Source organism: Antechinus flavipes, chromosome 1, assembly GCF_016432865.1.
Source record: "Antechinus flavipes isolate AdamAnt ecotype Samford, QLD, Australia chromosome 1, AdamAnt_v2, whole genome shotgun sequence".
NCBI lineage: Eukaryota > Metazoa > Chordata > Mammalia > Dasyuromorphia > Dasyuridae > Antechinus > Antechinus flavipes.
Window position 1 is genome coordinate 126,694,173 of NC_067398.1, and position 23,686 is coordinate 126,717,858.

The window sequence follows — 23,686 nt, forward strand, 5'->3', positions numbered from 1 at the left end:
TTAAAAACAATAATAGCAACAATAACATAAAGCACTTTGCTATGTACCAGGAATTAACGCTAAGCACTTTTAACCTTCATAGCAACACTGGGAGGCAGATGCTATTATTATCCCCATTTTACAGATGGAGAAACTGAGACAAATAGGTTAAATAACTTGCCCAGGTTCACCTAGCTAGTAAGTTTGGGTTTGCATTTGAATTCAAATCTTCCTGACTCTAGGACCAGCACTCTATCTAGCTGCCTCCATAATGACTCAATTCTACAGAGAATTCCAGCTCTCCCACTTTTCACTATACTCCTTCCTTTTTTCCCTACTAATATCCAAATAGAAACACCAAGGAAGCCAGGAACCAACCTAGAGGACCAGCTGTTAGTGGAATATTCCCTGCACACCTGGCCAACATTCAGCTCTTTCCCAGCACACCAGCTCACTGGAGGGATTACAAATATGCAGCTGAGACCTCCACTGCAGTTCCCCCACCCCTTAAATGTAAACTAAACATGCTGGCTCCCAACGGATCATCATAAACTTCGAGCTGGGAGGGGCCTCCTGCCTAAATCCTCCATTTTGCAAGTATGGAAATGAAGTGTCTGGGAAGAGAAATTATCTTTCCAGGATCACAATAGAGAGTACAGACAAGTCCCCAGAATTAAAAGTCAGCTCCTCTGGTTCCATAGTTATAAATAATATTTCATTTGATCCTCACAACAAATCCATCTGCATTTTACATTTCAGAAAATTGAGGCAAACAAAAGTGACTTGCCCAAAGTCACACAATTAAGTATCTCGAGCCATATTTGATTCCAAATGTAGTATTCCATCTACAGCACCATTTAACTACAACATAAGTAAGGAGATAAACTGAACACTTATAAAGATTATTATGATAAATAAATTATAAAGAAGAAATCATAATGTAAATCTTATGAGAAAATTAGTAAGTTGATTTTAGGAAAGATAATAATTACATGTTGACTGAAAATATTTTTCACATGAGAGATGAGTGGTTATTATGTTGAAATAAAATCGGGGTAGGGTGGGGTGACAGCTAGGTGGTGGAGTGGATAGAGCACCAGTCCTGAAGTCAGAAGGACCTGAGTTCAAATGTGGCCTCAGACACTTAACACTTCCTAGCTGTGTGACCCTGGGCAAGTCACTTAACCCCAAATGCCTCAGCAAAAAAAAAAAAAAAAATCCAGGTTTGAATCCTGCCTCTGAAATATATATGATTTCTAGGCTATTTATTATCAGTTTTATAACTTTTAAATAATAAATAAAATTTTTAATACCTAATTCACACAACTATTGTGAATCTCAAGTAAGAATGTGGGTAAACTACCATCTCAAAACTTACAGCAGTGCAGAAACATTAACAATTAATGTAAAATTTGGACAGCTAGGTGACACAAGTAGATAGAGCACTGAGCTTGGAATCAAGATGACTCATCTTCATGAGTTCAAATTCAGTCTCAGAAACTAGCTGTGGGACTCGAAACAAATCACTTTACCTGTATGCCTCAGTTTCCTCATCTGTAAAATGATCTGGAGAAAGAAATGGCAAATGCAGTACCTGCCCCAAAAAACTCCAATGAGGTAATGAGGAATCATCTGCAACTGAAACAACTCAACGATAACACTGTAAATTTTAAATATATCCTATCCGTGGACTTCTTCCCCTGGAAAAACTCTGAGGCTCTATCCCTATGTCTGAAAAAATACATATACCTGTGAAGATATATGCCAATATACAATGTGGACAATATTTTTAAAGAGTAAAATAGAATCTGTCTGAGTGTTTCAGCTAAAAATCTTCCCCCTTCCCCATTTATTTCTGTTTGTAGGTTTTTTTAGTCTGTTTGAAAAATGTAGATGAATGAATATCATTGCATTTGAAATAATAGGTGGAAGGGCATTAGCTAACTGAGAATTAAGAGCAAATGAAATCTGAAAGGAAGCAAATTGTGCCTAATCTCTCAGTTGTATCCATTTTTTAATAAAGGAAGAAAAAAAGATAATCCAAGACTCTAAGACTATGAAATATTACTGGTCTGCTGTGTAAAGATTAAGTGTTAATAAAATCTATGAAAATGATTAAGCCATCTGTTTAAAATTCACATTGTTTCCACCTACAATTACAAAAGAAACTAGCAACTAGAATCACTTTTGCTAATCTCATGAGGATTTAGCAGAAAAAAATTTTCAATGTCATTTCTAGTTTTTAAAAAAGATAACCTAGTCAGTTTCTTTCTAACATCAGTTGGTTTTCAATTCAATGATATAAGAAAATATTTGGTAACTGCTTAATTTAAAATTACCTTTTGAGAACTGTTGATTCTCAAACTAGAGGCATCTAAGTGGTAGTTTTTAAGTGAGTGCAGGTCTTAAGAGTCAGAAAGAACTTGCTCCAAATCCTAACTTAAGACATTTACTAGTTGTGTAAGCAAATCACTTACCCTCAGTTTAGTCATCTGTTAACTGAAGATAATGATAATACCTACTTGCCAGGGGTGTTGTCAAGGTCAAATGAGAAAATATTTTTTAAATATTGGGCAAACCATAAAACCTTCAATAAATACGAGCTGATTGTTATTTGTATTGTTGGGGCAAGTTATTTCACCTATTTCTGTTTCCTCATCTTTAAAATGAGAAACTGAACTGGATGGCCTGAGACTCCTATCAACCTTAAATCTATAGCCTTGTACATGCACAAAAACACCACAAAAGAATGCTTTACACCTGACAGTACTTACAGCTATATAGACTTTTGTAGTAGTCATCTGTTAACTGGTAAGTAGTGTTTGAACTTCCCCAACTCCTGTTATAGTTAACTAGTAAAGGGATGTCTCCCATATTAGAATATGAGGTCCTTTAAGAGCAAAGTCAGTTTGGCTTTTCTAATTGTACCCCTTACTCTTTGACATGGGATCTTGCACATGTTAAGAGTTTGATAAATGCATTTTCAGGGGGCAGCAAAGTGGTGCAGTGGATAGAGCACCAGCCCTGAAGTCAGAAGAATCTGAGTTCAAATATAGCCTCAGACACTTAACACTTCCTGGCCATGTGGCCCTGGGCAAGTCACTTAACCCCAAATGTCTCAGCAAAAATAAATAAATGCATTTTCATTCTTCTTTCCTCTGAAAACTTATCTATGTTATCTATTTTTATCCAATATATTTTCGTTAATTTGCTATATTTTTGGACATCAGACATACTATAGAAACTTGATGTAAAGGCTCTGAAGCCTTGTATGAACAGATACAAAGAGAATAAAACAATAGCAACAATTTTTTTTAAATCATACACAATTTGATGAGAACTAAAGAGTTCTGCTTTCTCCTGCTTTACCCAACTCTCACCTTTCTGATCTCCATCAATACAGAGTCCCATACCAATGGACTTTGGCTATAATAATGACTATTATTGTCAGTGACAACACCTGAGTCCTGACAGACAGACTCATTGCCAGTAACACTTTTGGTCACAAAGGAAAGAGGATTAAATACAACTTTGGTACAGAGAACCACAGGCATGGAATGTCATATGATATGATTGGGTTTTGTTCAAATTTTTCTTTGTTATAAAGGAGAACTTCATGTGAAGAGGGGATGGTAAATTGGGAAATGGTGATGATATTTAGGGGGAAAAGGCTATTTAATTGGAAAAATAGCAAATGTAATTAAATTCCAAAAGTTAACCTAAATTAATTTTTTCAATGTCAGCAAAGACTGCTGCCCTTAAAAAGATTACAATTCACTAAGATTGGGACAACCAACATCCTCTTTGTTTATATTGAGGAAATGACGTGCAAACATGTCATGTCTAGCTTACAACTTGATTTACTGTAAGTCAATTTCTGTGCCATAATCAGAAACGCCAAGTGCTTGATTGGAAGAATGGCAGATGAGTTGAATTCCTAAACTTTTTATCTAATTTTATCTCTTAACTGACTGTGCCAGGCCTTGATACAGAACGTGCAGAAATCATGATTTCTGGAAATCAGTCTCTACAGTGTGCCAGAGAAACTGCCCAAAAAAAGTCTTGATAAGAAAAAAGAAAGTAAACCAAAAGCACCTACATGCACGTGAAAAGGCACATGTAAACTTTTCATCATTTTCTCTAAGCACGAGCCCAACCGCCCAAGAAGAAACCAAGCTGAGTAGTTTATTTCTGTCACAGTCTTCCTCATCAGCCTTCTGTGGTTGTGAGTCAGACGACCTTTTTTGACAGAACTTGCCATGCTGCATGGGAGAGACAAAGCGTCTGCATTCTTGACTCCTCCAGTTCTGACAAGTGATTCACACTCCCTGTCCCTCCCCACTCAATTTTCTATTATAAGGGCTGTTTCGGAAAAGAGCTGACAAGCTCCTCCCGAGAAACCTAAGATGGTGGGACAAGCAGCATGATACCCGATCACGGGGCAGCAATTTTGTCCAAGAGGGGCCTTGTGGGTATTGGCCCACTTGAGGAAGAGGCCAAATTGGTTCAACCTAAAGAACTCAACAGTCTTTATGGCGTCTCATTTTATTCTACAATAAAACACCAACAAAACCCCATTTCCAAGGGTTGGTTTTGCACTTCTTCAGTTGTGAAGTTTACAATAGAAGAATTCACCCACTCAAAGAGAAAAGAGTCCAGAAATAACATGTCTAGGCTAAAAAGAGATATTTTTACGGTGTGTGTACCAAATCTGTATATGCACTCACTTGTCCTACTTGCTTCTTTAGTAAGTAACCAATTATGGTACACAGAAAAAAAAATTCCACCAATTTTCACTAAATCATAACTTCATGGTAAATAAAATGCTTGAGAATTTTACAAAATAGACAAGATTTTTTTAATTTGGCATAATTTGGCATAACAGGCATAATTTGGTTGCTTCTTCAATTTTATACAAATCCCAAATTGACTTACACAATTGATACAACTCTCAAATTAGTACATAATTCAAACTAGGAAGGATTTTCCCTACAATGAAACAAGGGGGACATAGAGTGTAAAGAAGTGGTATCATGAATAAAATAGTGGAGAACCCAACTTACTCCAAGAAAAAAAGTAGGATTATCTCTTTTTTGCTCATAAAAAATCATGATGTGCATAACCTGTATGGAACTGCTTGCCATCCTGGGGAGGTGGAAAAGAAGGGAGAAAAAAATTGGAACTCAAAATCTTACAAAAATGGAAACTCAAAATCTTACAAAAATTGAAAACTATCTTTACATGTAAATTGGGGGGAAGGGGAATAAAATATTAAGTGGGGAAAAAATTTTAATCATAACAATTTTTTTCTAAGACACACCAAAATCATTACAAACACCTACCTATTATTCAAAAGTTCAATTTGATCAACAATTAGGCAAGAAATACATTTTTTTTCCACTCTTGCTTGGCTAAGAGGCAGAGTATCATAATGGATAGAAAACAGATCTGGAAACCATGAAGATCTGAGTTCAATTCTCCACCCTGACACATATTGGTTATGTGACTCTGGGCAAATTACCTGATCAGTCTTAATGCCCTAGGCAACTCTTTAAGGCTAAAAATTGGTGCCAACAGGTATTGGCAATGGGATTTTTTCAAAAGGAAGTTCTTTATAACCAATACAGATCCGGTCCCTTAACAACAGTGCCCCATGATAATAGTACTTATTGTTATGAACAGAATACTCTTGGACACTAGCCCTCCCCAACATGCTAAGACTAGAACTTAAAGCAAATTAAGAAAATGGACATAATTCTGCTGCTTATATAATTTTGTATATCCTGTAGAAAGACTTATATAATTGGTACAATTCCCAGATTGATACTCAATCTAAAGAAAGAACAATAATTTTCCCACTCACTGAAATAAAGTGGATGGGGTTGAGAATTTAAATAGAGGGAAGACAATGCAACCCAAGGTCCACATGTTTAAGTGAAGTCCAAGAAACTGTTACCATTATTATATTTTACAATGTTAACCATCAAAGTACCCAAAGGTTGCCATTTAAGGGATACAAGTAACAGGAAACAAACAGATACTATAATATGAAATTTGAGAAAAGAAACAAATGGTGAAATAGAAAATTGAACTGGTAATTTGAAAAGACTTATATTTTCATGCTAACTGTCTTAAACCAGCTGTGTGCCCTTGGGTGACCCTCAATTTCTTCATTTGCAAAAAGGCAGCTTTGGATCAAATGAGGTAATGTATGTAAAGTGCTTTATAAGCCTTAGTGTTTTTATAAATGCCAGCTATTATTTTTATTATTATTCAAATGGAATTATCATCTCATCAATGAAGCCTTCTTCACTTTCTCTTGACATCCTAAGGATACCAGTCCAATGTCCATCCCTGTTCTTCCCACATGACTAGTCTACTTTCTTTTCTGATTATATATTTGTTTCATGGAAAGCTAATTGTATTTTAGGATCCCTGCTACATTTAAGATGTTATGACCCAGAAATAAGTCATACAGGACTGAAACAACTGAACAATAACAAAGCCTAGAATAAGGAAGAAGTAAAGCTCAGGAAGAATGAAATATTATTATTAGAAGAATACTGATGAATTTCAATCTCAAGTTGAATAGGACAAGAAGAAAAGCTTTGAATTTTTAAAACACAGGCACAAGGGATAAAGAAAAACTTCCTGATTAGCTGCGTATATATGATAGTGCCAAGGAAAGCTTTCACCATTTCTATGGGTGTTTTGTAGGATCAAAGAATTTTAAATATTGGAAAGGTCCAAAATTTGTATCTCAAAACAACTCAACTCTACCACATTCTCAACATTCATCTTTTCATCTTTCTACTACCCAGTACTGCCCATTTGAATTGTTGATAGCTCAAACAACCAGAAAGACTTCATTTTTCCAAACACTCTAGTTCTGTTTTCTTGGCCAGAGCAGAACAATCTAATCTCAATTCCATGTTACATCCCTTCAAATATTTGAAGATTGTTACTGTGCCTGCCCTAAGTCTATTCTTCTTTAGGCTAAAACCCCCAATTTCTTCTGTTTATCATTCTGTTATTATGCCCATTTTATAGTTCACTGTCATCTCTGCCATCAGAATAATTGGGCTTGCCAATGGCCTTCCTAAAACATGGTGCCCAGCTCTGAATGTAATACTCTAGACACAATCTCATTAGAACACAGCATAATACAATGGGGCTCTAAATGTTCAAAGATATAGCAAAGTCTATTGAGGGATATAATCAAATCTTCTCAAGAAAGGTTTAGGAGCTCAATCTGAAGTGATTTAAGAATATTCACACCTGGGAGAAACAAAGTAAACAAGACAATGCTCTTGTCTGAGAGGTTCTTGACAAACACTGAAATTCAAGAACTGATTTATTTTTTTATCAAGACCTGATTTTTTTAGAGAGATCAGAGAATTGCAGATGCAAAGCTTCAAGAAAACAAGACAAAAGCTATATATAATACAAGCCCCACACCTTTCAGATAAGGAAAATTGAGTCCCAGAGAAGTTAAATCACATAAATGGTAGTAAGAATTTGGATTCAAACTCGCAGCTCATAACTTCTTGTTCTATGGGAAAGGTCAGCAGTCATTTGCCATACTGCCTCTCATCCCATAAGCAAGTAAAGGGAAGCAGGGAAACAAAGATTTATTTTATGTGTCTACTAAGTGCCAGGCACTATGCTAAATATTTTACAAATATTTTATCAGTAGATCATCAAAACAACCCTGGGAGATGAGTGCTGTTATTATTCCAGTTTTATAGATGAGAAAACTGAAGAAAATAAAGATGAAGGGTCACACAGCTAGTAAGTGTCTGAGAATGGATTTGAGTTCAGATCTTCCTGGCTCCAGAGCCAGCACTCTATCTTGAGTCACTTAGGGGCTAATAAAGGCAGGATAGGCAAGGCTTCGGAAACAGAATCATGAAATAGACAGTAGAGATGTAGGCAAGATATAGGTAAATGTCAGAGAAAGAAATAGCTCCTGATCCTCTGGAGGCAAGCCTCCTGAATCAGAAAATATTATTCAAAAATGAAATATAAGATCAAGAAAGTCAAACTTCTTGGTAGAAGTCCCCTGACCAAGGGATCTCACTTAATTTCAAATCTGTTATGTCTCTACACTGTATGTTTATATAAAATATATGATTCTGTGAATCTGTCCAAGGAACATCCCCACTGATCTAAGGGTGCCATCCCAAATGGGATTAGTATTGAAAACAGAGCAAACTTATAAAGGACCAAAGGATCTAGAGCTAGAGATAAAAAGAACTTTAAAAATCTTTAAGTCCAACTATCTCATCCTATAGAGGAAGATTATTGTTGTTCAATCATTTTTTCAGTAGTGTCTGATTATGCATATTCTGCATTCTTTTGGGGTTTTCCTGACAAAGATACTGGAGCTATTTGCCATTTCCTTCTCCAGCTTATTTTATAGATGGGGAAACTGAGGCAAAGTTAAGTGACTTGCCAGACTCACATAGCTAGTAAGTAACTGAGGCTACATTTGAATTCACAAAGCTGAGTCTTCCTGACTCCAGACCGAGCTTTCCATCCACCATGCATCCAAATACCCCATGGATGATGATATTGATTTTCATAGAATTTAAGGAGCTTACTCTCGGTTACAAAAGATTGAAAGCATCCCAGTTCATCTCCAGTCATCTTGATCTATATCTGGCCACTGGACCCAGATGACTCTGGAAAGGAAAGTGGGGCAGATGACCTTATTTCAGCCCTCCCTCACTTAAAGCCAATTCACTTGCAGGTTATAGCATCATCTTCCTAATGCCATAGTTCCCTTACAAAACAAAGGACAAAACAATATAACAATGGCAGATAAGAATCGAACCATTTTTATCATGAACTGGACTCTGGTACAACTCCCTTTCCAGCAATCAGACTTCCAATTACTACTGGTCATTTTTTTTTAATTTAATAAAATTATTCAAGAAGGCAAATACAGAAACTAGGTTAGGAGACTAGTTATTTTCCCAGAAAATTCCCCCTTTGACTCGAGGTAAAACTAAACTTAATTCATCTGGCTTAATTAATTTCTTAAAATATAATGGTACCATAATACAGAAACATTTTAGTAAGGCCTAGCTGAAAGTTGACAGTCAATTTTCAATATGAGTGCTGCACAACTAGATCATTAAAGCTACTTTTCATAAAACTACTTATACATTGAAAAAGTGATTTACTTTATTTCTAGCCATTGTCTCCCCCTTCTTGTATGTGGAGTTTTTGAAACCAAAATCAAGATTAACATTTGTACCATTAAATCTTAGCCATTAGAATAATTTTGGTTTCTCCTGATTGCCAAATTCTCTCTCCACTAAATCATATTGTCTAACCCAATTCCCCTAACTTCAGTCAATAGTATTCATCATTAATTCGGAATTGATTTGAGATCATCTTAATGAATCCTTTACCACAGTCCTTTTATCCCATTGCAAAATCTCTTACAAGTTGAAATCCAGAAATCTATCAAATACTAGAGAACTTCATTCTTCACCTTAAAAAAAAAAAAACTAATTCTTATGTTACAATTATTAGGAAAGTTTTCCTTGTTTCAGGTTGAAATTTGTTTTCTTATAGCTTTTATCCATTGGTGTTAGTTTCATATATACAAAAATAAGTCTGCTCCCTCTTTCTCAAGACAAAACTTTACATATTTAAAGAGAACCATGATATTACTCTTCTCCCTCCCAAAAAAATTCTTCTATTCTCTAAGCTAAATACTCCCATTTCTTTGACAATTTTTCCTTTGACCTGGTTTCACTATATCATGACTGCCCAACTCTGCCCTTGCAAGCACTGGATTTGTCAACATATCTCTTAATACACCACAAAACAAAAAATGTTCCAAAGTTGATATAGCAAAAATCTCATTTTTGACTGTTAAAATAAAACATAATAATGTGTACCATTCTGAATAGAAGTCTATATATATATATATATATATATTTCTATAGAGAACAAAAAACCAAAAATTCTATATTATAATATAGTTTTCTTTAGTAATAAGCAGGATTAAAGTTATACAGATATGATCATATTGAAATATAAGTAATGACTTTAAAAAAATCATAACCCTTTCCTTCTCTTACCTCTACCACTGTGATATCTGCAGCTTTACACATTGGCAAGTTGAAATTCCTTGCAGTTTTCCTGGGGAGGTGGGAAAAGGGAGTAGAGAGAGGGAGAGAAGACAAAGACAATAAGTGGTTGTCCCTACTAGCTACAAAATTCTATGAATCTGTCACACTAGTCAAAAAGAATGATATATAAAATAGACATTTCTTCTTATATGAAATCCAAAAAGCTTTTTTGGGGAAAAAAAACCTGGCCCCTTTCATTTGTCTTAGAGTGTCTTCAATGCACACCAAAAGGAGTTATTCATCATACCTATTCTACTGAGCATAAAGATAAACTGGATGTTAACGAATCATCAACATTTTTTGAAAATAGCCTCCTCAAACCTTTTAATGGGATATGACTTTGCTTCAATAGTTAAACATTTCACTGAGCAACTTGCTCTCATTATTATATTTAGAATATAAAAAAGTAAGTCTCCATATGGGAAAATGCAGTAATTCCATCTTCTATCCAACAGAAATATGTTACTGAAATTACCAAAACATCATTTGGTGATTTCTGAGTCATCCATAAAGATCTATCCCTGTGGAAACCATTTTCTAATGAATCTTTTAATAGTATGAATCTTGAAGAAACTGCTGAACTATAAAGCATTTTCAATGGGGTTCCAAGCTTATTTTAGCAATGATTTTTCAATACTAAATTCCTTAAAGAGGATTCAGGCACAAACTAAATAAATGCCTTTCCTGGAATAAATTCAAATGAGCTGTTCATGTTTTTCTCCCATAACTCTAAATGAATATATCAATATATTCAAAAGAAGAAAGTTTTCCATATCTACATTATATATCTGTTCTATAATTCTTGGTAAATAAGTGCTTTAATTATACAGTTTTAGCTTTTAGGAACAAAACCATAGGGAAAAGAGGTCTTATTTAGCTTTTCTTTGTATCTCTAATGTTTAGCAGAGGCGCCTGGCCCATAGTAAGCATTTAATGAATGCTTGCTGATGGTGTTTTCTGGTGTCAGTATTTCTCCATCTGGTGTTTGTAAGGAGACTATAAAACACAGCAGATTAGTAGTTTTGGAAAGTGTCATTTCAGACTACTTTCATGTCTGGCCTCTATATAGAAGAGAAATTATGAAAAATTTTAAAGCCAGAGAATATGACCTTTCAGATTTATCATGATCTGACCCATATGAGAGACAGTAGGGTTTAGTGAGTTTTAAGGTTGGACCTAGGGTAAGAGGACCTAGATTCATGCCTACTTTAGACACTTACTAATTCTGGTCAAATTGCTTAACTTCTCTGGGTCTTGGTTTTCTCATCTGTAATATAAAGGGACTGCACTACATGTCATCTAACATCTCTTCCAATTCTAAATCTATGATCTTATATAGACTTAAATAGTAACCAAATATATCTAACATGAAAGTATGCTGTTAATTTGTTTTGCTCAATTGTTTTTCCTTTATTTCAAGGGGAGATCCAACTTGGGGAAGGGCTAAGTGAGTACTGGGGAGAATCAGGTATGTAAAAGAAAAAAAAGTATCAATAAAATATTTTTAAAGCACATCCTACATGTAATTTTCTTAGTAAGCCAGTTCCCTTTGTCACCAGGCATCAAAAGCTTAATGACATTCCACACCAAATCCAAACTACCAATGGAGTGAAATATTATTAGAATTAAAATGTCCTTGGTGGGCAATTATCATCATTTAATGTTTGTATTATAGCTGCCTATGCAGTGCTCAGAAATTAAGCATGGTAACAGAATTTTTATACAAAGAAAAATTTCAGTGCTTCAAAAGATTCATGATTTCAATGGCATAGGCATGATTTCAATAGTGTAGGTAGCCCCTCCACAGAGTACAAATATCTTTATGAAAGAGATCAGAATTGTATTAAGAAAATTATCTAACTGGTAAATTACATTAAAAACATAATCTTTTACATTCTTATTTTTTAAAAAAATGCTATATATTGTAGACCCACAATATACCAAGGAACAAAATAAGATAAGATATATTTAAAACATCTGTAATACTAAAATTAGATGTACTTCATAAGGCTGGGGTTTGCATCCAATAAAAGCAGCACATTTACAATTGTATGAGAAGAAAGCAAGTTTCTTTCCAATGTCCTTTGGGTAATTTATAATTCTGATCCCTCAAAGAATGTGATGTTGCGGGATGAACAGCCACATAGCATTACAAGAAGAATGGAAGGAAGCAGGCTTTTATTGCCAAAAGGTTGGAATCATTAAAAGTACTGAACAACTGTCCAATGGTAATCTAGCCTTTTTTTCTTGTTTCTATTCAAATTTGGGTCCAGTTCATTTGCACATTGACAATGTCCAAGGTATTTGTATAAATGGAATACCTCTATGGAATATCCATCTAACTGAAGACCATAGTAGAGGCAAGTAGTACTCTTCATCCATTTTTTTTTACTCATTGTGGATAGCTAAGCCAAAGTCTTTATATTGGTTATGGATTTCATTTTTAAAGATTTAGGGCTTGGGGCAGCTAGATGGTGCAGTGGATAGAGCACCAGCCCTGAAGTCAGGAGGACCTGAATTCAAATCAGACACTTAATATTTTCTAGCTGTGTGACCCTGGGCAAGTCACTTAACCCCAATTGCCTCAACAACAATAACAACAACAAAAAGTTTAGGGCTTGATGTAATCAGTACAGTCATCCATAATCAAAGGCACATAGAGGACCTCATCATCTTTAGAGGGGTTCTAAACCATGGGTCTATGAATAGCTAAGATATCTATATTTCTATATCTATCCATCTATCTGTATGTATGTATTTATAACTATTTCAATTTCTATAATTTCCTTTATAATATTTTACTTTGTGTAACATTTTTCTCAGAAAGGGTCCTTATACTTCACAAGACTTTTAAAGGAATCCATAATTAAGAAAAAGAAGAAAAAAAGGTGAAATCTACTAATCTAGGGAATCCTGCCATAGGATTTACTTCCTATATAATAAGGCAAATCACTTAGCCTCTTGACTCTAAATTTATGATCTTAATCCCTCTTCCATTATGTAAAGGTATTTGTCTAGAAACACTAAGCAATGGGAAAACAAATATAGAAATTTCATGTCCCTAAAATGCTTAATATGCTAATAGGGGAGAACAGCTAAATAGTGAACTGGTAAGGGAGGGACACTGTGATCCCCAAAGATTGACACATCTTATCCAGGAACAATTGTAGAGTTGCTTTTTATCATGAAACACAGTGAGAAAAAAGAGTGTATATGCAAAGCTTTGGTGTGGAAACTCTGGAGATGGGTATAGAGGAACAAGTGAAGGATAGGTGGTGCTTTCTGAAAAAGATGATCACATAAAGGCAGTCACCAATGACAAAAGACAGAGGGACAAGGAGTGGTCAGTAAAGAAACTGGAAGAGGAGAAAATTAGGAGAGAAAAGAAGTAAAGCATATTTAGGGTTTCTATAAAACCCTACTAGGCTGGACAAAAATAGGCTTCAACACATGACCAACAATTAATTGCATTTAAAAAAGAAGACAAGGAACATCAAATAAATTTATGACTAGAAAAGAAGTTGGACTGACCATGTGTCTAAAACAAGGGATAAGATACAGGCAATTGTATATCGTACTCCTGTAATGTTAAAGAATCACCTACTTAAGGACAGTCGGAAGACAGAAAAAATTTACCAGAAGATATAGAATAAGAAGGAATAGATAAAATTTACCAGAAGATATAGAATAAGAAGGAATAGATAAATTACAATCTCTAACATGGAAAACAACTCAAATTGACAAGATCATGTATTGTTCAGTAGCTTTTGCAATTGTGTCTGAATCTTTGTGACCCTTTTTTGTTTTGGGATTATTTTGACAAAGATGTTGGAGCAGTTTGCATTTCCTTCTCCAGTTCATTTTACAGATGAGGAAACTAAAACAAACAGGGTTAGGTAACATGCCCAGGGTCACAGCTAATAAGTGTCTAAGGCCAATTTGAATTCAAGAAGTTGAACCATCTTATCTCCAGTCCTGGCACTTTATCCAATGCACCATATAGTTGCCCATAGATATGTTTAAAATGTTAAGAAAAGAGAAGATTTGTAGTCAAATAATAAAAAGCTCTCAAAAGACAGTGATTTTAATTAAAAGAAAGAAGGAACAAAATAGTGGAGTCCATAAAGAACTGGCTTTTGAGCAACTGAGAGAGAGATGACAATCGTTTACAAAGGAAAAAAGTGATTCTTAAGAATCAGCATAACTTCACCAAGAACAGATCACAGCAGATTAATTTTATTTCCTTTTTGTGAAAAGGTTTTTGAAAGAATTCTGTGGACATAGGATATCTAACAAAGCACTTGGCAATCACTAGTGTTTTCCTTCTGGATAAATAAGAGAGTAATGAGCTAGAAGACAAACACAATTATTTGGATTGAAAATGGTCAGAGAAAAATATAAAGTCCTGTGGTTAGATTTGAAAAATAAACTTCAGTTTCATAACTATAAGATGGCAGGGGCACATTTAAAACATATGAAAATATTCTACTGTTTTTCATGGCCCCAAAGCCCAATAAGCTAATGATAATAGACTCTATTAAGAAAGATGCAGTTCAGAAAAAGAGATAATACTAGTTCTCGGTGAAACCATACATATTCTAGTTTCTAAAAATTAAATTTAGGAAAGGACATTTTTCTTCTTCTTTTTTTTTTTAATTTGCTGAGGCAATTGAGGTTAAGTGACTTGCCCAGGGTTAAGTGTCTGAGGCCAAATTTGAACTCAGGTCCTCCTGACTTCAGAGCTGGTGGTCTATCACTGCACCACCTAGCTGCCCCCAGAAAGGATATTTTTCAACCAGAGAGCATGCAGAGTTGCATTTTGAAGGCACTTGAAACCATGTGATATGATAATCAGAAGAAAGGGATAGGAATGTCTAGCTTACAGAAGAGAAAACCAGGAGAGGAGGGAGTGGTCATGGTAACTATATTCAAATATATGGAGAATTGTCACACAAAAGGATTTATGTTGTTCTGCTTGATTCAAAAGGGCAGAACTAATTTAAGCTCAAAGTAGGGCAATAGTTCCTAACTATTAAGAGTTTTACTTTAAAAAAAAAAAAAAAAGTTTTGCTGAGTGGAATGGATTGCCTCAAGTAGGATCCTCTTTACTAGTCATAGTCTATTAGTTAAGACCGAATGAGCATTTTTCCAGCTATATTGCAATAGTGAGTCTTGTTCAGAGATGGGTCTGACTAGATAGCCTTTGATACAACTCTGTGATTTTTCTGAGTACAGGACCAATGAGAGGACCATAAGCCTTTTTACTACCTAAAGGCCAGATGGGCAAATTTAATGAGATTCATTACCAGGCTGACCACAGTCATCAATCTGAAGGTAATAGAAATTAATAATGGCCATATGTGAAAGCATAATTAATTTGTGATTAACAGCAGCAAAAAGGAATATGAACAGACAAAATCACAGATTCTTGAAGTCTTAAATATATTTTGAGAACAGAGAATAATTTTATTTTGTTTTGTTGAAGTTCAAATACTATTTATTAAAAAATCAGTGTAAGGATAGAAATTAGAATTGTGATTTGATAAGTACAGGAAATTCTCAGATGAGTAAACTCTTACCAATACAAGTTGGTTTCTCCTCTAGAACTCCATGAAAGAATTGCCCAGAACATTGAGAGATAAAATGACTTTCTCCCACAGAGTCACACAGTCAGTATGTTAGAAGAATGATTCAAACACAGATCTCTGACTTTGAAGGCCAGCTTTCTATCTATTGAACTCTCTACAAGAACCTAGTTGATAACTTTTGTTGTAGTTCAATCATTTTCAGTTCAATTCTCCATGACTCTATTTGGGGTTTACTAGTCAAAGACCCTGGAGTGATTTGCCATTTCCTTCTCTAGATTATTTTACAGATGAGGAAACTGAGGCAAAAAGGGTTAAGTGACATGCCCAGGATCACATATCTATAAATGCCTTTGATTTGAACTCAAAAGAATAAATAAATCTTCCTAACTCTAGGTCCAGTATTCTATCCAATGTAACACCTAAATGCACAATGACTTGATAACTAAGTCATTTGAAAATTGAACTATGTTCCCTCACAACTTTAAAAAGTCCACTCAGTAAAATATCTGAATTTGATTTCTAATCAAAATGTACATGATAGAAATATCTTCCAAAACATATCATCATCACCACCACTACCACAGCTGTTCACAAATATTACCTGAAAATGATGTTTCCTGAACGATCTGCTTTCCAGGCTTTTACCAGGGCAAAATCACCTGTAATGGCTTTCTCCATAACATAATAATGGCCATTAAACTCCCTTACCTGCAAGAAATGAAATACATGCATGCTAGTCATCAGGTTTGCCCTAATTCATATAACATCTAATTGCTTTCTTCTAGTTATTTTTAAGGAAATCTATTTTAAAAGCTTACTTAGAATTACGAGGCTCCTCTAGCTTTCATGGTGTAGTTCTGAGAAATGAAAACCAAATATTATTCATGCCTTGAACTCCCTGACTCCATCTTCTTGCTTTATCACTTAAAGGAATAAAACTGTTTTCCCAGCAAGGGTCTATTCTTATTCCAACTCTACCACCTAGTGGACAGAGTTCAGAATACCTTTTGAGAACTAAACTGGACCAACTTAATTTCCTGGTTGGCAGGGTTCATAAAAATAGCTTTTTTGCTGGAAACCATTCTGAACGTTCAGAACAGAAGAGAACCATTCTGTGACAAATAACAAATCTTCTTGTGCTTTGAAATACTTAGAAGATGAGAGATCATCGTAAAGAACCCCAAATAAAGATTATATTTTCATAATCCACAGTAAGATGGTTGTTTGGAACTTTTTTCCCAACTGTATAGATTTAGGATTAGAGGGAACCTTAAAGATCACCTTACATGTAAAGTGTTTGTTTTGCAAATCGTAAAGTACTATAGAAATACCAGCTGTTATTATTATGAAACCTCTCATTTTACAGATGAGTAACGTGAGGAAGCTAGATGGGAGAGTGGATAGCATACCAAGAAGATCTGAGTTTAAATCTTCTCCCAGACACTTATTAAATCTGTTACCGGGGTAAAGCCATGGAATATGTGTTTGCTTCAATTTCTTCATTTATAAAATGGGGATAATAATAATAATACTTACCTCCCAGAGTTGTTATGAGAATCAAGTGAGATAATTGTAAACCATTTTGCATAGTGGCTGGCACATTGTAAGTGATATACAAATGGTGGCTATTATTGATATTCTAAGTTTTTTATTATTGATATTTTACAGAGGCATTGAGAGACTTGCCAGGTTTTAGAATTCAGATCACCTTAGTCCTAATCCAGAATTTCTTCCTCAACTCCATTGCATAATCTTTTCCTACTGAAGCAATGTTGCAAAAAAATGATTTAGGTTTTCAGGCTAGTTCATAACAGTCCCACACCTAAAATAATAACAGCATTCACATAATAATAAAAATAATAGAAACTAACATTCATGTAACATTTACTACATACCAGGCACTCTGCTAAATAAGTGTTTTATGATTATTATCTCACTTAATCCTCATAAAAATCCCAGGAGGTAGGTGGTATTATGATCCCCATTTTATAGATGAGGAAACTGAGGCAAATAGGTGAAATGATTTGTCTGTGCCTAGGGTAAGACTTAGTAAGTGTCTAAAACTAGATTTGAACTCAGCTCCCCCTGACTACAGGATGAGCACTCTTTCCATTGTCTCCCCTTGGTCTTTCAAGGAATTTTTACAAGTCATTTGGGTCTCACAACAATACTGGTTTAAATGCTGAGCTTACCCCATTTTAAATAAAAGTAAACTGAGGCCAAGATGTGTAAGTAATTTGTCCAAATAAAGAAGCTATCCATGGTAATGCCATTTCTATGGGGAAATGAGTCCAAGCTTCCCCAATTTGGTAGGGGCTCCTGCAATAACCAAAGGAGACAGAGTTTGGCGGTAAGAATGAGGGACAAAGGCAGCTTGGCTGGGATAGGATTAAGATTGTCAGGAAGGGAGGACTGTGTAAGAAGGAGGGAAGGCAGGAAGGAAGGCAGGAAGGAAGGCAGGAAGGAAGGCAGGAAGGAAGGCAAGAAGGAAGGAAGGAAGGAAGGAAGGAAGGAAGGAAGGAAGGAAGGAAGGAAGGAAGGAAGGAAGGAAGGAAGGAAGGAAGGGAGAGAGGAAGGGAGAGAGAAAGGGAGGGAAGGAGAGAGGGAGGGAAGAAGGAAGGAAGGAAGGGAGAGAGGGAAGAAGGGAGGGAGAGAGGGAGGGAAGGAGAGAGGGAGGAAGGAAAGAAGGGAGGAAGAAAAAAGGGAGGGAGGGAGAGAGGGAGGGAAGGAGAGAGGGAGGGAGGGAGGGAGGAAGGAAGGAGGAAGGAAGGAAGAAAGGAAAAAAGGGAGGAAGAGAGGGAGGGAGGGAGAGAGAGAGGGAGGGAGAGAGGGAAGGAAGGGCAAGATGATTCCTCTGGTTAAACAGTTTGGAAGAAAAGTATGTTTGTGAATCAAGAGTCTTTCTTTCCTCTTCCAGCTACGGCTTCTGGGAGAGCCCAGAATCTTCTGCCAGAATCAGCCCACTAGACACATGCCTTATTATTTTTCTTCCAAGAGATATAGGGATAGGATCACTGGCTTCCTTTTCTAGTTCTGGATTCAAACCAGACTTTCTCTTCTTCCTTGGCCCACTATAGAATCCCCCATCCTTGAAGCAAGGACAGAACTCCAAGCCCTCTGAGAATGGGTTCTTGTCTTTCACCCCTGCCTGTATCTCCTCAGTACAGAGGGAGTGAGGGAGTGTGTGTGCATGTGTGTATACACACTCATAAATAAAATTAATGTGTGTTCACTAGTTTTTTTAAAGTCTCCTAAGAGTTGGCTTTTTAGTCAGGTTATTGAGGTTTAGAGGATGGGGAGAAAAATCTCCATTGAAAACAATGAAAGGAAAAGAAATAAAAGTAACAAAGCACTTCTCAGATGTCTGCAAAGTAGTCTTTTGTATTCACTAAAATATAATGTATAATGTAATCAGTCTATGGTACTTCACTTTTTAGTCCAGCTCTCCTAGTTTCCAGTAAAATCCTAGACTCTCCATATCCCAAACTCCTCTGACTACCTCTCCTGATCTCAGCCTGTTTTGTGGTTTCTGTTGCTTCACCAGTAGGGTTGAGGAAAGGAAGGCCTGAAAAAGGACCAGGGGGAAGGAGGCTCCTGGATAACAATAAGGGTTAAGGTTCAATTACACAGTACAAGTCTGATCACTTGGTTCTCTTTTTTTCAATCCTTCTACTTTTGAGGATGAGAATGGAAATCCTCATGAACAAGAGAGGAACAAGAAATCAAAGGAAAAGGACATCTGGATAAAGAAGGTACAGGAGATGTGGCTGAATCTAAACCTATAAATAAACCATCAATTTTCTCTCTGCAGATTCTCAAAAATTTAAAGACAGGGAAAAATAACAGAAATGGAGAACCTTGATATAAACTTAAATAAATAATCCTGTTTATCTTAAATAAATATACACTTGAATATTTTTTATGGTCATAAGAATATAGGTTTACAGTTAGAAAGGACCCTAGAGGCTGAATCCAACTTTCTGAATTTTCAAATGAGAAGGAAAAGGAAGTGAACAAGCATTTATATAGCATTTACCATGTGCCAGGCAATGTACTATTCATTTTACAAATGTGATCTCATTTGATCCTCCCAACAACCTTTAAGGTAGGGGCTATAATAATTTGATTTTATACTTAAGGAAACTAAGGGAATTGAGGTTAAATGATTTGTCTAGGATCACATAGCTAGTAAGTGTCTAAGATGACATTTGAAACCAGATGTTTCCATTTTCAAGAGCCATTATTTTACACGCTCTCTTGGGGCTTAAGGTTTACAAAGGACTATATGCACATACATATAAATATATAATATTTAATATATGGTAGCATAATTAAATATATTTACATGTATATTTATGATAAAATGAGATGACCATAGTTCTTTGCAAACCTTAAAGTACTATATGAAAGCTAGCTATTATTATTGTTATTATTTGTACATATTTTTCCTAAGATATGCAAGGCTCTTTGGCTCTTTTTTGGTCCTTGTGCCCCTCGCAGCTCAGTGGCACCGTGGATAGAATACCCCACCTAGAGTCAGGAAGATACATCTTCATGAGCTTGGTGAGCCTGAGCAAGTCCCTTCTTCCTGTCGGCCTCAGTTTCCTCATCAATAAAATGAGGTGGAAAAGGAAATGATAAAGCACTACTGTATTTTTGCCAAGAAAACCTCAAATAGGATCATGGAGAGTCAGACACAAATATACAACAAAATATCTTGCAATTAATATAACTCAAATGGTTCATGGTAAACAATAAATGCTTATTAATTATTACAATGTCTTTCTCTTCTACTCTCAAATATAAACATAATCATTTATCCACATCCTAACATGAACTTGTTCAGCATCAATAAAGTATCATCATAGAGTAGGCAAGTAATAAAGACTTATTGATTAATAACAAAATTGACTTCATTGAAATTGGCACATTGGAAAAGGTTAGGAACATTCTATTTCATATTAATATATCCTAGTTTCTAAATAATAATAGTTGACATTTATACAGCTTTCCATATGTTCTAACTTGCTCCTTCCAACATCACTATGAAGTGAGTGCTACAATATAAATTCTATTTTATAATTGAGAAAACTGAGAGCACTGAAGTGTCTTATCCAAAACAACAAAGCCTGGAGATGGAAGGGCTGAGATTTAAATCCAAGTCTTACAACCCTTTAAATTCAAATTTTTATCAGCAGCTTCCCTACTAAATATTTTTTCTGTCTTTTTTAGAACAGAGATCACTGGAAAGTCAGTCAGTGATATTATCAGTAAATCATGAACACATAAAAATTCACACTTGATACTGGTTTTAGCTAGAAATTTTACCAGATTTGTAATGTTATTCTTTTTTTACCTAGCATACATACTTTGCTTCTTATGCTACAAATAATATATAATATTGCAGATCTTTTATCCTATGTATCAGCCTAGGAAATATCTAAGGTAAATTGGATCATACATGTTTTTTTGGACTAGAGCTCCTCTTACCTCTTTTGGCTGACTAGCAATAGCAATGCTTCCATCCTTGTTGTATTTGATGGGTGATCCTCCTTCTTGTACCAATGTTCCATACCCTGTACTGGTGAAAAAGGCAGGAACTCCAGCGCCCCCTGCACGAATCCGCTCTGCAAGTGTTCCCTGTAGGTCAGAACAATCATGAGGCATTAGGCACTCTTAACTAAGCACTCTTCTATAGAGTTTGCTTTATTTATACAATTATACATACAGTCAAACTTTGCCTTCCCTAACCTTGCTAACATAAAATTGTTGAACAATAACTTGCTTTAAAAGCATTTAAGATGTTTTGAATGTACAGAAATTAAAAATAAAAGGAAAAATTTCTATTCCACTAGCAACAATCTCTCTATTCTTAATCTACACTTAGTACCTATCTGTGTTTTATATATAAATACACACACACACATACACACGTGTGTGTGTATATATATATGTATGTGTGTGTGTGTGTGTGCATACATACACATACTTTGGATTTGAACTCTGATTTATTTCCCTATACTGAAAATGTTAAATAGATAATTAGCAAATCTATATTTCACTCTGTGCTCCAAAGACACAGCATAAATCATCTATATTTTAAAACCAAATCAATAACATGAAGTATCAAAACAATTAGTTTCCATTTAAATTATATCTGTAATATGTCTATTTTGAAAATAACAGACTAACAACATGAAGTACCAAAACAATTAGATTTCATTTAAAATGAATATGTGTTTTGAATATTTATACTATATATTTATGTTCTATACCAGAAATTTAAGAAAAAAGTAGTACTTATGCAAATAAAATGCTATTTGCATGGATGCTTTGACACTGGCATGACTATAAATGAATTAAAATTTTAAAATTGGTATGACTACAATTCACTGCACCTGGATAGTAGTGATAGTGGCAGTGGTGTTGGTGGTGGTAGTAGTGGTAACATAATAGTAGTAGTGCTAGTAACAGGAGTGGTGGTGGTAGTGGTAGTAGTAGTAGCAGTAATGGGAGTGGCAGAAGTAGTAGTATTCATATTAATGATTATAGTAGCAATGAAGGCAGCAGCAGTAGAAATAACAATTCATATTTATATAGCACTTGAACTTTTTTTTAAAAGTGGCTTACAAATATTACCTTATTTTATACTCTCAAGAAGCTTGGACGATAGGTATTACTATTATTATCCCATTTTAAAGATGAGTAAATTGAGACAAAGGTAAAGTGACTTTCCAAAGTCACACTGCTTATTAAGTATGTGAAGCTGAATTTGAACTCAGGCCAGGACCGTTTGCTGGGCCACCTAGTTGCCCCGTCAGGAGACAGGTACAGAGCCAGTGTAGAAGATCTCTGTTTCTGTAGGCAAAAACTAGTAAATAGTTGCCTTTCAAAGCTTCCCAGGCTGAGCTGCTCTCCCTTCCAGGCAAGTAAGTACTCACAAGGTCCTTCCCCATAGGATATAAACAACATTCCAGCCTCCAATTACAGACCTGAATATAGTAAGAATGATGTGGTGTTTGTCCATCACTCTCCAAGAGGACCATGACATCAGGGAAGTGATGCCATGATGATCAAGTGAATTGGGATTGAAGTGAGGAAGAGCTGGGCAAGGTTATTCTCCATAGCTATCTGGGTCCAGTGGCCAGATACAGGTCAGAACAACTAGAGATGGCCCTGAACCAGTAGGAGGTCTCTTAAAGCTAAGATTTTTAACAGGTCTCAGTTTGACTGAGGTTACACCCATTCAGTGATTTAGGCTAGGTAGCAATTAAGGCAAAAAAATCTCCTCTTTCATCTTGCCAAAAAAAAAAATATGTAAATGAATGAATAAATAAATGAATGAATGAATCTGGAAGGGGAAGGCCCTCAGGCTTTCTAGCCAAAGCAGAAATGACTGACATTTACATTCATTCTGAGTCATTCAGGACTCAAACAATGACCAAATAGGCTTGGCCTAAGGACCTATTGGTAGCCAATGAGAAACAGACTGATTTTGGTTTAGGCCTGGTTCTTCACAAAGAAATTTAAGCCCTGAGGTATTTTGGAAGGGTTCAGAGATGCAAAAGAAAAAGAAAAAAATGCTTTAAAGAGCATCTGTAAGCATATGATAACCATTTCATCTACAGTCATCCTTATCTATATCTTGGGGCTGGACCCAGATGATTCTGGAGGAAAAAATGAGGTGGGGGACCTTGCACAATCTCTCAAATCCAATTCATTTGCATGTCATGTTATCACCTCCCTGACTTCATGGTTCTCTTCAAGAAGGAAGGACAAATAACAACTTCTGTGAGTAAAGCTGGTCTGGAATTGTTCAGTTGGAAGACTTCCTTCATCCAGATCTGGGATCATATTGTTACCTACAGATGCTCTTAAAAGCACTTTTTTTCTTTTTTACACCTCTGAACCCTCCCCTCCAAGATATCTTGGGATTTACTGGCTAGATTTCTTTCTTAAGAATGAGGCCTT

General features: G+C 35.5%; 1 protein-coding gene across 1 annotated transcript in view; it reads right to left on the minus strand.

Annotated features, from left to right (window-relative positions):
• The window catches only part of OXCT1 (3-oxoacid CoA-transferase 1), a 177,540-nt gene that overhangs the window by 128,008 nt on the left and 25,846 nt on the right, over positions 1 to 23,686 (minus strand). Inside the window, exons 5-7 of the mRNA XM_051990357.1 lie at positions 21,206 to 21,355; positions 16,317 to 16,423; positions 10,077 to 10,137 (exon numbers count right to left, since the gene is read on the minus strand). Of these exons, the coding sequence (XP_051846317.1) occupies positions 10,077 to 10,137; positions 16,317 to 16,423; positions 21,206 to 21,355 (318 nt within the window). The remainder of the gene's footprint in view (positions 1 to 10,076; positions 10,138 to 16,316; positions 16,424 to 21,205; positions 21,356 to 23,686) is intronic.